Source organism: Callorhinus ursinus, unplaced genomic scaffold, assembly GCF_003265705.2.
Source record: "Callorhinus ursinus isolate GAN/ISIS: 27379988/994484 unplaced genomic scaffold, GSC_fseal_2.0 scaffold96, whole genome shotgun sequence".
Lineage (NCBI taxonomy): Eukaryota > Metazoa > Chordata > Mammalia > Carnivora > Otariidae > Callorhinus > Callorhinus ursinus.
This window is the reverse complement of record NW_027397158.1, coordinates 815,170-826,820: the sequence shown is the minus strand read 5'-3', so window position 1 is coordinate 826,820 and position 11,651 is coordinate 815,170. Positions and strand designations below refer to the sequence as shown.

Genomic DNA, 11,651 nt, shown 5'->3' with positions numbered 1-11,651 from the left:
CCTGGGGCGCTGGGAGCCTCTGTCACCATCCTGGGGGGACCTGGGGCACTGGGAACCTCTGTCACCATCCTGGGGGGCCTGGGGCGCCGGGAGCCTCCGTCACCATCCTGGGGGGCCTGGGGCGCCGGGAGCTTGCGTCTCCATCCTGGGGGACCTGGGGCGCTGGGAACCTCCGTCACCATCCTGGGGGGACCCGGGGCACTGGGAGGCACTGTCCCATATTTGTGCACCGTGGTCCCTGGGGCTGTGGTGTGAGAGTGGCCAGCTTGGGCAGGGTCAAGGGAGGACGTGCGTCTGGGCCAGGGCCGTATGTGAGTCTGGGCGCCCCTGGGTGTGAGTGGGGAGCCGGGTCTCAGGCCGGCTCTTACGACGGACCTGTTGGGTTTCCTGGTATGCCTTGTTATTAAACCTTCTTTTTCGTGGTGGTTTTGTGAGTTTAGTAAATACCAAGTCAGGAGTTCCAACACTGTTGAGGTGCGTCCGACCCCACCTGCAGACGAAGGGCCTCGTGCTGCAGCCTCGTCCTGTTGGGGAGTGAGGACCTGTCTCCCCGCCCTGCCCCCACCGCTCCATTGTCCCCACTGGGTGATCTCACCGCTGGAGGGAGGACCGGGCAGGGCGTCTGGCTGTGTCCTCCAGGGTGTCCCGTGTGTCTACTGCAGTGTCGTGCAGGCCGTGCCAGCCGGAGGAACATGGGCAAGTCCTTCACTCCTAGCACAGGCTCGGTGCTATTCTCTGCTGCCAAAGACGCGCAACTGTGTCTCCACATTTGTCTCTGTTTCTTCCTAAATGCGCTGTGTGTCAGCAATGGGAGTGAGGAGCAACCTTGGGGGCAGTAAGGAGAGGCTCCCCGCTGTGTGCTGGCCCGTGCCCGGTCCCATCTCCACCAGAAGGGAAGCTGGTGCTCCAGGCTTGTGGTGGGGGCTGGCAGGCGGTGCTGCTCAAGGCTCGTCAGCCACAGCGAGTCCCGAGAGCCCACTGCCCGGGGTGGGCAGTGCATGGGGCTGCCACGTGCACCCACGCCGGTCCCTGCTCGGTCTGGACCGGTGACTCCACAGCAGCGTTCTCCAGCGGCCCCGGGACACCGGAGGAGGTGGGCCGGCTTCCCTCGCAGATGGTGTTGCCCTGGTGGGCAGGACGTGGCATGGTTGTAGCCGGGGGACATTCCTGAAGGGACCTTTGAGCAAAGATAGGGAAGCAGGAACAAGCCTCAAGGATACCTTTGCAGGAGCACAAGGGTCCCCAGGGGCTTGTGCCTGCCTGGTTCCAGAACATCCAGAGATGGTGGGATGAGCAGGGAGGGTGGGTGGCAGGCAAGGGGCAGGTCTGTGGCCATGGTAGCATGTGGCGGATGTGAATGGACGGGGAGGAGCCCGTGGGCGGTAGGACGGCCCTGCAGTGCTCCAGCTTGGGTCCAGCAGCGTGGCAAGCTGTGCAGGGTCATTGCTGGTCTGGGTGTGTGAGGAAGGTGGCGGGCGGGAGCCACTGAAGGTTGGGTGCAGAGAGTTGGGGAGAGGGCACAGAGGGACCTCGCAGTGACCCCGAAAGCCGATGAGAATCGGGGAAACCAGACGCTGGCAGGTGTCCGTGGCAGTAAGGGGTTCTTACTGCTCTTTTGGGGGCGGTCCTGGCTCTGTGCTCGTGTGGAAAAGCAGGAGGAGCCAGTGCTTCCCGCGCTGGAATTTTGCCGCGACAGTTCCTGACTCGGGGGACATGTGGAGGGCAGAGGACAAGGGTCAGCCCCGCAGCGGAGTGATGGCGCATTCGGCTCTGTTTCCTCTGCTCCGTGACCCGGACTCCAAGTGTCCACCGTGACCGGTCAGCCCGCCGAGCCAGTAAGCCACGGGCGGCTTTGTCTGGAAGGGCAGTGATGTGATGAGCCCCCCGCTCCCCAGGCCCCCTCAGCGCCCCTGCGCCACCCTCACTTTCCTGCTCCAGCTGTCAGCACCCCGCCCGCCCACAGCCTACGTGTGTCTTGGGCAGCCCAGGGCCCCATGGCCCTGTGCCCTCTGCAGTGTCTTCTCTGCCCGACCGCCATCGCTCAGGTTCCCTCACGGAGTGGTGGCCCCAACCGTCACTCAGGGTGTCCTCCGTCCTCTTGAAGAGGGGCCGTCCATGTGTCCTGGGGTGAGCCGTGGCCGCTTTCTGGGGCCTTGTCCAGTACAGACTCTTGGATCAGAGCCCCATGTTTGTCACAACCCAGAACATTTCAGTCACCTGGAAGGTTCCATTGTGACCTTCCTGGTCATGCCAGGCCACCAGCATTCTAACTGCCGTCGGCACAGACACCCTCACAGTGCTCCCTTTGACTTTGTTTTCTGTCTGTCCTAGGCGCTGTGGGCCCTGAGGGAGAGGATCTCGGAGGCGCTGAGCCAGGATGGCTACGTGTACAAATATGATCTCTCCCTGCCCACTGAGAGGCTCTATGACCTCGTGCCCGACCTGCGCGCCCGCCTTGGCTCGCGGGCCAAGCACGTGGTGGGCTATGGCCACTTGGGTGAGCCGTTCTGGAGTCGGGCAGCGATGGGGGATCCTGGTTGTTGGGAGCCCTAATCGTCTTCATGGTTCTGTGGGTATTTTGGAAAGGACCTCTGACTGGCCGCCGCGGTGCGCCTCCCTCGGCCTGGCCGAGGTGTCACTGACGAGCTCCCTCCCCCTCCCCCTCACGAGCTGCAAGCGTTTTATTTTTATTTTTTATTTTCAAGATTTTATTTGCGAGAGAGAGCGAGCGCACGAGCAGGGGGAGTGGCAGGCAGAGAGAGGGAGAAGCAGGGTGTGCAGGGTGCAGGGTGGTGGAGGACTGGCATCGTCCGAGGGCCGGGTGTGGGGAGAGGAGGCCGCAGGCCAGCCTTCCTCCTCGTGGGGCACTGAGTGCAGCCTCTGCCACCGGCGGAGCCCGGGCACCCACTGGGCACATCAGGAGCGGGTACCGTGTGAGTCGGGAGCTTCTCTGGCGTCTGGCGGGGCGACTGGGCTGGTTTCCCTGGGGCCAGCGAGGCCGTTCCCACCAAGCCCCTTGTGCAGGTGGGGCTGTGGTCCGGGGGTCGCCTGGCTCGGCCACAGCCCTCTGCGTTGTTTGGTCCGCGTGCCTGTGTTCTGTGCAGGGTTTTCCCCGGCCTCGTCCTGGGCCATAGCATGTCCCTTCCCCGGGTCTGTGTGGACGCCATCATCACCCCACAGCGGCGTGACCGTGGTCTCTCCCTCGGGCCCCGAGGGGTCTGACTGGTTGGCGTTACCGCCTCCTTGGCCGTCTGGCGGGAGCTGCGGTGAAGATTCGAGGCTGGAGGGTTTGTGCACTGGGCGGCCAGCACGGGCACCCGGTCACTCTGGTCCAGGAGCCCAGGTGTCCTCATGCCTGTGCACTCAGCCAGAGGGCGCGTGGGGGAGCCAGTGTCCAGTGTTTTGTGCTGCTTGCTGGGCTTCTGGGCTCCTGGCCCCAGTGCTACTGGCTTCCGCCCTTTGGTTTCTGTCCCATCTGCTGCTCTGACCTCGGCCCCAGGCTCTGGGGAGCGGCCGGGGTGGAGGGTGAGGCCAGCCTGCCTGAGCGGAGAGTCTCCGCGGTGGGCGCTGTCGCGATGTCTGTGCTGAGACCACACTCAGTCCCACGTGTTTTCTGACTCCCAGTCTCGTTTCTTTGACCCATCAGTTAGGCAGAAATGTGAATTCCCAAACTTACAGGAGTTTTCTAGCTGGTTTTTTTTTTTTTTAAGATTTTATTTATTTATTCAAGAGAGATAGAGGCAGAGGCAAAGGGAGAGGCAGGCTCCGAAGGAGCAGGGAGCCCGATGTGGGACTCGATCTCAGGACCCTGGGATCATGACCTGAGTCGAAGGCAGACGCCCAACCATCTGAGCCACCCAGGCACCCCTTTCTAGCTGTTTTTAAAAAACTACTGATTTGTTGTTCACTGCATCATCGCCAGAGAGCCTGGTCTTGGTCACACTGGTGTGTTCTCCTCGGTCGGCTTTCCTGGCGGTTCGTGAGTCCTTGTGGAAAACGTGCTCTGTGCCGTCTGGGAGGCCAGCGTGGGACCCACCGGATCAACTGCCTGCGTGCGTGGTCTGTGCCGTGTGTCCCGCGGACGCCGGCCACGGAGCGGGGGTCAACAGTCTGCACGTCGGCGACAGGCCGCGTCCTTCTGTGGCTCCATCAGCCTCGAGGATGGGAGTTCGCACCTGTCATTTCATTCCGGGGTAAACGGGCTCTCAGCACGACAGACTCTTCTGACTGCTGGACTCGCTCTGGCCTCGGACCAGTCACATGGGCTCCTTGAATTTAGTCTTTTTCTAACATGTTGTTTTTCTTCCCGTTACTTTCCACCGTTTTCCATTCTATGGCTTAGACGTGTCTTTTGTAGACGACACGGGGATGGTCTCTCTGTCATGCAGTTTGTCGTTTGTTGTCTTTATTTTTTATTTTTTTTAAAAATATTTATTTGAGAGAGACAGAGCATGAGCAGGGGGAGTGGGAGAGGGAGAAGCAGGCTTCCCGCGGAGCAGGGAGCCCGACGCGGGGCTCCATCCCAGGACCCGGGATCACGACCTGAGCCGAAGGCAGACGCTTCGCCAGCTGAGCCACCCAGGCGCCCCTCCTGGGGCGTGTCTTAGCTCTGTTTCCCGCCCCGGGCAGCAGTGCCGGTGTTACGTGGCCGTGCTGGTGGAGGCGCAGCCATGCCTGCATCCCTCTCTGGTGTCGCGGCCTCTGAGTCCCAGCCTCGTCTCCTGTCGTGCGAGACAGGAGGTGACGGAGCCCCACGGGTTTCATTTGCCTGGTCTTGGCTCGAACACTCCACGGTGCTGACTTGCCGTGTTGCTGTCCGCAGGCATCTGGTTTTTCTTCTCTTCCGTGTCGCTGGTTTGTCTGGGTGGGTGTTTGTTTGCGTGTCCGCCCGGGCGCCGTGGCGCGGTGGCAGTAGAGATGGCTCTGCCTGTCCCCCTCCCCCGACCCCTGCGGCTCCCCATCCGCTTTCCCTGCTGCCCAGCTCTGACTGCACCTTGCGTTCAGATTTCTCTTCTTGTCATTTATCTCTGCCTTGAGTAACGCGTGTCAAAACCTGTTTGTTGACTTTGACCTTTAAGTGATCGATATTTTCCATTTCTAGGAAGTTGGTTGAGATATTTGTTTATTTGATCAGTGTCTTCTCTTCTTTATTTCTTATGTCTGTAAATATATGAAGCATTTGTGCTCTGTTTCTGGAAATTGCAGGATCTGAAGACTTTGTGGGTCAGGTTTGCTGGCTCTTGCTCATCGTGGCTGCTTTTCTTGTGTGTGTGGAGTTTTTGGTGTGGGCTCGTGTATCTCAGGGCTTTGTCTGTGGGGACTACTTGAGGCCTGGGTCGGAGGTGATTTGCTTGTGCAGGGGATGCAAGTGGGGGTGGGGACTGGGGTCCTGCCTGCTGGAACCTCTCCCATCTTCATGTTCCAGCTCAGGGTCCGTGGGACCGCCCAGGTAGCAGGAATTCTAGCCGGAGCCTGTGCAGGCTGGCTGATGGGTGTGCAGGGCCCTCCGTGGGGGTTTGGAGCCTCTGCCCTCAGGTAGCAGCGGTTCGCTCTGGTGGGAGGGGGCTCCCTCTTGTGTTCCCTACATCTGACAGGCCCGGAGGGAGGTGGCACATGAGAAGCTGTAGGTCACCGGGTCAGAGGCCCTAGGCCTGCCCACTGTGTTGCCCTGGGGTTTGCTCTGTTTGCTCCAGCCTCTAGGAGCCCCTCCTGTTGGCTAACGAGGCTCTCTGCCCCTCACGGTGGGCAGCAACTCTCCCTGGGCCCGACCCCCCATCTGCTCGGCCCTTCCCACCTTCCTGACCTCTGAGTCTGGGAGTGGGGGCCTCCTGTCTGCGTATCTGCACTTGCCCCTGCACTGAATGTTCACCTCCCGGGAGAGGGCCTCACTACAGGCCGGTCTGCCGGGGCCCACGGAGTCCTGCCTCCTTCCTCTGCTGGACAGACGGCAGCCAGCTATCATGGCCCCGGCCCTGGATCTCCTGCCCGCCTTGCCTTGGCTTCATCCTGTGTCTCGTCATTGCTTTGGGGCCCCCGAGAGAGGTGCACGTGGGCGGTGAGCCAGGCCGTCCACAGAGCCAGAGCCAGGGCGTGTCTGGATGTCTCAGCGAGGCCAGAGAGCATGGGGCCAGGGCTTTGCGGTGGGCATTGGCGGGGCATGTGGAGCTGTTGGCAGAGGCTGCTGTGGGCACTGTTGGGAGGTGTGGGTCTGGTGATAGCCATGGGTGTGGTCTGGACCCAGGGCTCTCGCTGGCTGGGTGGGCGGTCGGTCACTGTGAGCCGGGGGCCTCAGAGGGGCCATGCAGGTAGAGGGGAGGACTTGGAGTGGTCACCAATGGGCCTCTTCAGTCACTGCATGCCGGTGACCAGTGGAACGAGGAGTGAGGGCAGGGCAGGCCTGGGGCCTGTCGGGGAGGGGGTCTCCGCCTAACCCAGGGACCCCTGTCCCTGCAGGGGACGGTAACCTGCACCTCAATGTGACGTCAGAGGCCTTCAGCCCGTTGCTGCTGGATGCCCTGGAACCCTACGTGTACGAGTGGACAGCCAGGCAGCGGGGCAGCGTCAGCGCCGAGCACGGCCTGGGCTTCAGGAAGAGAGGCGTCCTCAGCTACAGCAAGCCGCCCGAGGCCCTGAGGCTGATGCAGCAGCTCAAGGCCCTCCTGGACCCCCAGGGCATCCTGAACCCCTACAAGACACTGCCTGCCCAGGCCTGACAGGGCCTGCAGGGTCAGCAGGAGACGCAGGAGGGGCCTTGGCCTGACTCTGGTTTTGCCTGTGGTGGTGGGCCTGCAGGGTTGGGGTGAGCTTGGGGGTCCGTGCTGTGGGGCAGCCGCAGGTGGGGTGGTCCAGCCACCGGTTGGAGGGGCCCAGTCAGCCCCCAGGCGGGATTCTTTCTGGCTTCTGCTCTCTCAGCCTCTGCGCGGGCACCGTCTACCCCTCTGCCCGCTGGGAGAGGGCCTCCTGCTGACGTCCTGGGGGGGCCGGGTGGGCAGGGAGACCAGGCCACATTCCGCTCTGCGGTGGGCTGCAGCTGTGGGAGGGGGCATGCGTGGTCCCGTCACTGGATCCCCCACGCAGTATGCATCCCCGGCAGAGGCGATAAGCTCCGTGGGACAGTGTGGGGCCCGTCCTGGAACTCTGACCGACGGCCTGGGTCACTGGCGGCTTTGGGCCAGAGTGACAGGGAGGGTCTCCACCCTGGAAGGCATGGTTCCCCCATTTTCTAGAAGGCCCATCCATTGGCAAGCCGGTTGTCAGAGTTAGTCACTAATGGCTCACCCTGGTGGTTTGCAGTGATGTGTCTGCACTCCACTTCAGCATCCAACATCCGTGAGGCCAGGAGGTGCCGGGTGTGAGTGCACAGCGGGGCAGGCTTGGCATACTCACTGCACCCTAACCTGCTCCCCGCTGTTGCCCAGGCCTGGGACCGCTCCTGGGGCTGTGGGGAAGGTCTGGACACGTGTTTTCTTTCTGGCTGTAATGAACTTCCAGTAAAATGGGAATTAATCACGACGCTCTCCTTGCTTCTGTTACTAGAAAAATCTCGTGAAGCCTGTGGTGAGGTGCCTGCAGGTGCCTGTTCCCTGAGCACTGGAACCCTGGGGGCCGACACAGTGACTCCAGGCCTCACCCCTTTGCTCCCATCCCCGCCCCCGACTGACTTAAAACCCCATGGGCTTGGCCTCCCCAGGGTTTCCTGGGGCTGTGGGAGGCGGTTCGTGGTGGCGGTGTGCGCTGGGGGTGTTGAGACGACTGTCAGCGAGTCCGAGGGTTTACTGTGGAGAATGAAACATGCATGATGTATTAAAAGGCGGAAGGTTTCAGGTGTCTTCTGCGAGAGTAGGGGGGACTTTAAGGAGGTCCAGTGACTGGGGGTCCCAGGGAGGAGGTGGCAGGAGGAACCTCCCATTTCCCCGGAGGATGAGCTGGTTCCCGAAATGTCAGAATGTGAAGTGGCCCACTCGTGGGGTGTGCGCTGCAGAATCCACCTGCACACACACACGTGCACACACAGTACACGTGGCCCGTGCACAGATGTAGCACAGACGTATGGTACACACATGTACATGCGGTCCGTGCACAGATGTAGTGCACGCGTATGGTACACACGTGCACACACAGTACACACAGTCTGTGCACTGATGTGCACACGTATGGTACACACGTGTACACGCAGTCTGTGCGCAGATGTGCACATGTATGGTACACAGTACACGCGGTCCGTGCACAGATGTAGCACACAGGTATGGTACACACGTGTGTACACGCAGTCCATACACAGATGTAGTGCACACGTATGGTACACACACACATACACTGTGCTGTTAGGACAGCGCCCTAGACCCACGGAGTGCTGGCCACCTGCCTTCATGCATGTGGCGAACAGGCTCTCCAGCGGCCGTGGGCTACCGTGAATCCTGGTGGGCGTCGGTCTGAGTGCAGTGAATTCCGTACCATCCTGCCTCTCACGGCCACGTGGCCACAGCAGACATTATGTGAAAAGAGCAGGAAGCCGGGCTGTCAGGAATGTTGACAACGCAAAGCCTGTCTCCAGCCACGAACCCGGCTCCCTCTGGGACCAGCTCTGCAGCAGGTGGGGCTTCTGCTGAGGATAATCCCCGAACGTGCCTGAGGAGTTGAGGGGTGCTATTGTATCTGGATTAGGAAGAATTTATGATTTTTGCCTTAAGGCTCTAAGCTGCTGCAACACAAGAAGAGGTTGTACTATAGAGGGGCCAGTGCCCCTCACCGCTCCTGGCCGGTGCCTGCCAGGCCCCCAGTTGGAGGGGCCCAGGGCGTAGCGAGGAAGAAGCCCCGGCCAGGGGCCTGAGCTGCTGGATGAGGGAAGGAGGGAGCGGGCCTGGTGGTCTTAGCCCAGGGGACGCTGGGGGCCCAGGAGGCTACCCACCCCTCAACCCCAGGGACGTGGCTGGGGGCTGGGCAGCCCTCCTCAGGCCTGCAGGGAGCAGAGTCCTTGGAGAAGCTGACTTCCTATAAGCTCAGGGCTGTGCTCTCTGATGATTGTGGGCCCTGAGGGCTTGGAGGAAGAGTTTGGGGGTCCGGTGGCCCCACAGGGCCCCTGAGGGCATCCATCAGGGTGCTGCCCCGTGGAGGGGAAGAGGTGACAGGCTGTAGGACACTGTGCCCACTGACCAGTGACCGTGCTCATGCTGACATAGCCCCAGGACTGACCCTCACGGGGACTGGGGGTACACTCAGCAGGCTTCTCCCACCCTGCTGCTCCCTAGTATACCACCTGCCATCCTAGGCTTGGGGCCCTTCGGACCTCAGGAGTTGGGGAGAGCCACTGGGTCTTGTCCTGCCAAAGGTTCAGACCCCAAAGGCCAGGTGGGCGGTGGGGACATGGCCTATTCCCTGGGGTGGTGAGGAGGAGTGTGCTGGCTGGACCCCCCCGCCCCCCCGGGCAGCCGTGCCTCACAGTGGCCCTTGGGCGAGCCTCCCGTGTGCATTGGCATATCCTGCCCCCTGCTCTGTGGGGACAGCCAGAGGCACTGTGAAGTTTCCAGAATAGCTCCTGGGTAGGGGTGTGTGAGGAGGGAGCTTCCTGGGTAGTTCTGGTTCCTGGCTCCCCTCCCTGCTGGCTCTGGCCCATGGGCATGAAAGTACATGCTCCATGGGACGGTAGCCCAGTCAGATCATGTCCCTTCATTTCTGGGCAGAGTGTGCAGGGCCCAGAGCTGCTTCTGGGTGCTGTGGCCGTGGGCCTTGGACAGCAAGGGAGGTGGGTGGCAGGTGGGTCTGGGAAGGTGCAGAGGCAGGAGGGCTGGGACCTGTTAGACCTGGCTGCTTGTGTATTTGCTCGCCCTTGGCCCCAGAAGCAGAGAAGTGGGGGGCAGTACCTCTTCCCCAGGCTCTGGTCATGCCGCCAACTCGGGCCCCAGGGAGAAGTTCACGTACGTGGTTCAAAGCCAGGGCCCTGAGGGCCTGCTCTGTGGACGCCGGCTGGCAGAGGTCCTGAGCCCTGGGCCTGCAAGAAGGGCGTGTGTCCACGTCAGTCTGTCCCCTGCAGGACCAGACTGCCTGCCCAGCACGGGAGTGGGAGCCCCAGCAGGGCCCCGCGGTGGAGGCGCCCTGCCCTTGCTCGATGGCCCCTCCTGCGAGGCAGGCCAGGAAAGGGTGGACGGGGACCCTGCAGCTGGGCAGCATGGAAGCGACCACTGGGCCCTCGGGTGCGGTTCTGCGCCGGCTCCCAGCATCCCCTGGAGTCCGCCTGCTGTGGGTAAGCTAGAACCCCGTGGACCCTGCCCTCGTGGGGGCTCCGGGCCACGGTGGTTCCTTCCCTCCATCCCTGGGGCTGGGCCACTGAGGCTCCACGTCACGTTGCTTTGTCCTGTTCTGCTCCCCAGCCCCAGTCTGAACTGGGGGCGTGCAGCGAGTGGCCCCGAGCCTCAGCCCACTCTTCCTGCCCGGATCCAGGGGGAGGGACCCCAACTGCACTGCCACATCCCCGGGCCCCAGCATCTGTAAGTGTGGGGATCAGAGAGCTGACTCCTGGCTGACGACATTCTAGGTTTGGGCAGCTGGGTGGAACAGCAGCGTCCCCCTTAAAGGTGGAGCAGGGTGGCCCCCCGTGACTTCACAGGGGGCAGGATGTGGGGGCTGCACGGTGTGTCCAGGTGGAGAGTTGTCTGCCACCTGCCATCAGAATCATGATTTTGGGCCACAGGTGTGGGAAAGCAGGGAAGGGAAGCAGTGGGGCATCTCTGGGGGCCCACATCCACGCTGCCCTCTGGGCCTCCCCTGGACAGCCTCTGGAGGGTGACGTGCTGCTCCCCCACCCAGGGCCCTCCTCAGAGTGGACGCTGGGGCTTGTGGGTGCGTCACAGCTGAGGGGCAGCAGGACCCCCCTGAGACTGGCCATCCCCACCCTGTCCTGCCTGTGGGGTCGCCCGGCCACAGGGCACAGGGAAACATCCGCCCCAAGTGGGGCCTCTGTGGGGGCTGGACAAGAAGCCCACTGTCCTCTCACTGAGCCCACCACCTTGATAGGGGCATCCCGGGGTGGTGCCAAGGTCCCTCGTCTGCCCCATGCTGTCTCCAGGCCTTGGAGGGTTGAAGAAAGGGTCATCCAGCCAGGTCTCCCAAGTTCAGAGCCTCGTGACGCCGCTGCGGGGTGGGCTTGCGTCCCCAGGTGGCTCCCATGGGCGTCTCCCCGCACTCGCCTTCCCCGCCCCGTGGTCAGTCCCTGCCCCGTCCTCCCCGAGCTCGGCACCATCCTTCATTGTCTCCCCACCCCCCTCCGGCCTCCCAGCCCCCGGTGGCCCTCCAGGCTGCAGGGCTGTCCCGGGGCCTGTGGCTCCAGACACCAGGTGCCTCCAGCCGCAGCGGCCCTGGACCCTGAGCCCCGCCCGTCACTGCCCGGGCCACGGGCAGGGCCAGGCCTTCAGGACCGGCGGCTCTGTGGCTTCTCCAGTTGCTCAGGATGGAGCCAGGCGCTTCTCATGGGGCTTGGCACAGCGGCCTGACCACCGTGTGTGAGACTCTGGCCCCGGGAGGGCAGCGGATGCCCACCTGGGAGCTGGTGGACAATCAGGGTCCCAGAAGCAGCATATCGGGAGGAAGGGAATTGTTCCCAGCAACAATGAGATCGGAGGCCCTGGCAGGCAGGGAAGTGGGGTCTCCGTGCCGGA

The 11,651-nt window shown here is 62.6% G+C and overlaps 1 protein-coding gene across 5 annotated transcripts in view; it reads left to right on the top strand.

The window, feature by feature from the left end:
- D2HGDH (D-2-hydroxyglutarate dehydrogenase) overlaps positions 1-7,512 on the top strand; it is a 23,358-nt gene extending 15,846 nt beyond the window's left edge. For 2 of the 5 annotated variants that reach the window (XM_073888815.1, XM_025888257.2), the window contains 2 exons: positions 2,332-2,497; positions 6,454-7,512. In XM_073888815.1, coding sequence (XP_073744916.1) covers positions 2,332-2,497; positions 6,454-6,713 — 426 coding nt within the window. In that variant the 3' untranslated portion in view covers positions 6,714-7,512. The other 3 variants (XR_012376974.1, XM_073888816.1, XM_073888817.1) reach the window with 3 other exon arrangements.
- The last annotated feature ends 4,139 nt before the right edge of the window (positions 7,513-11,651 follow it).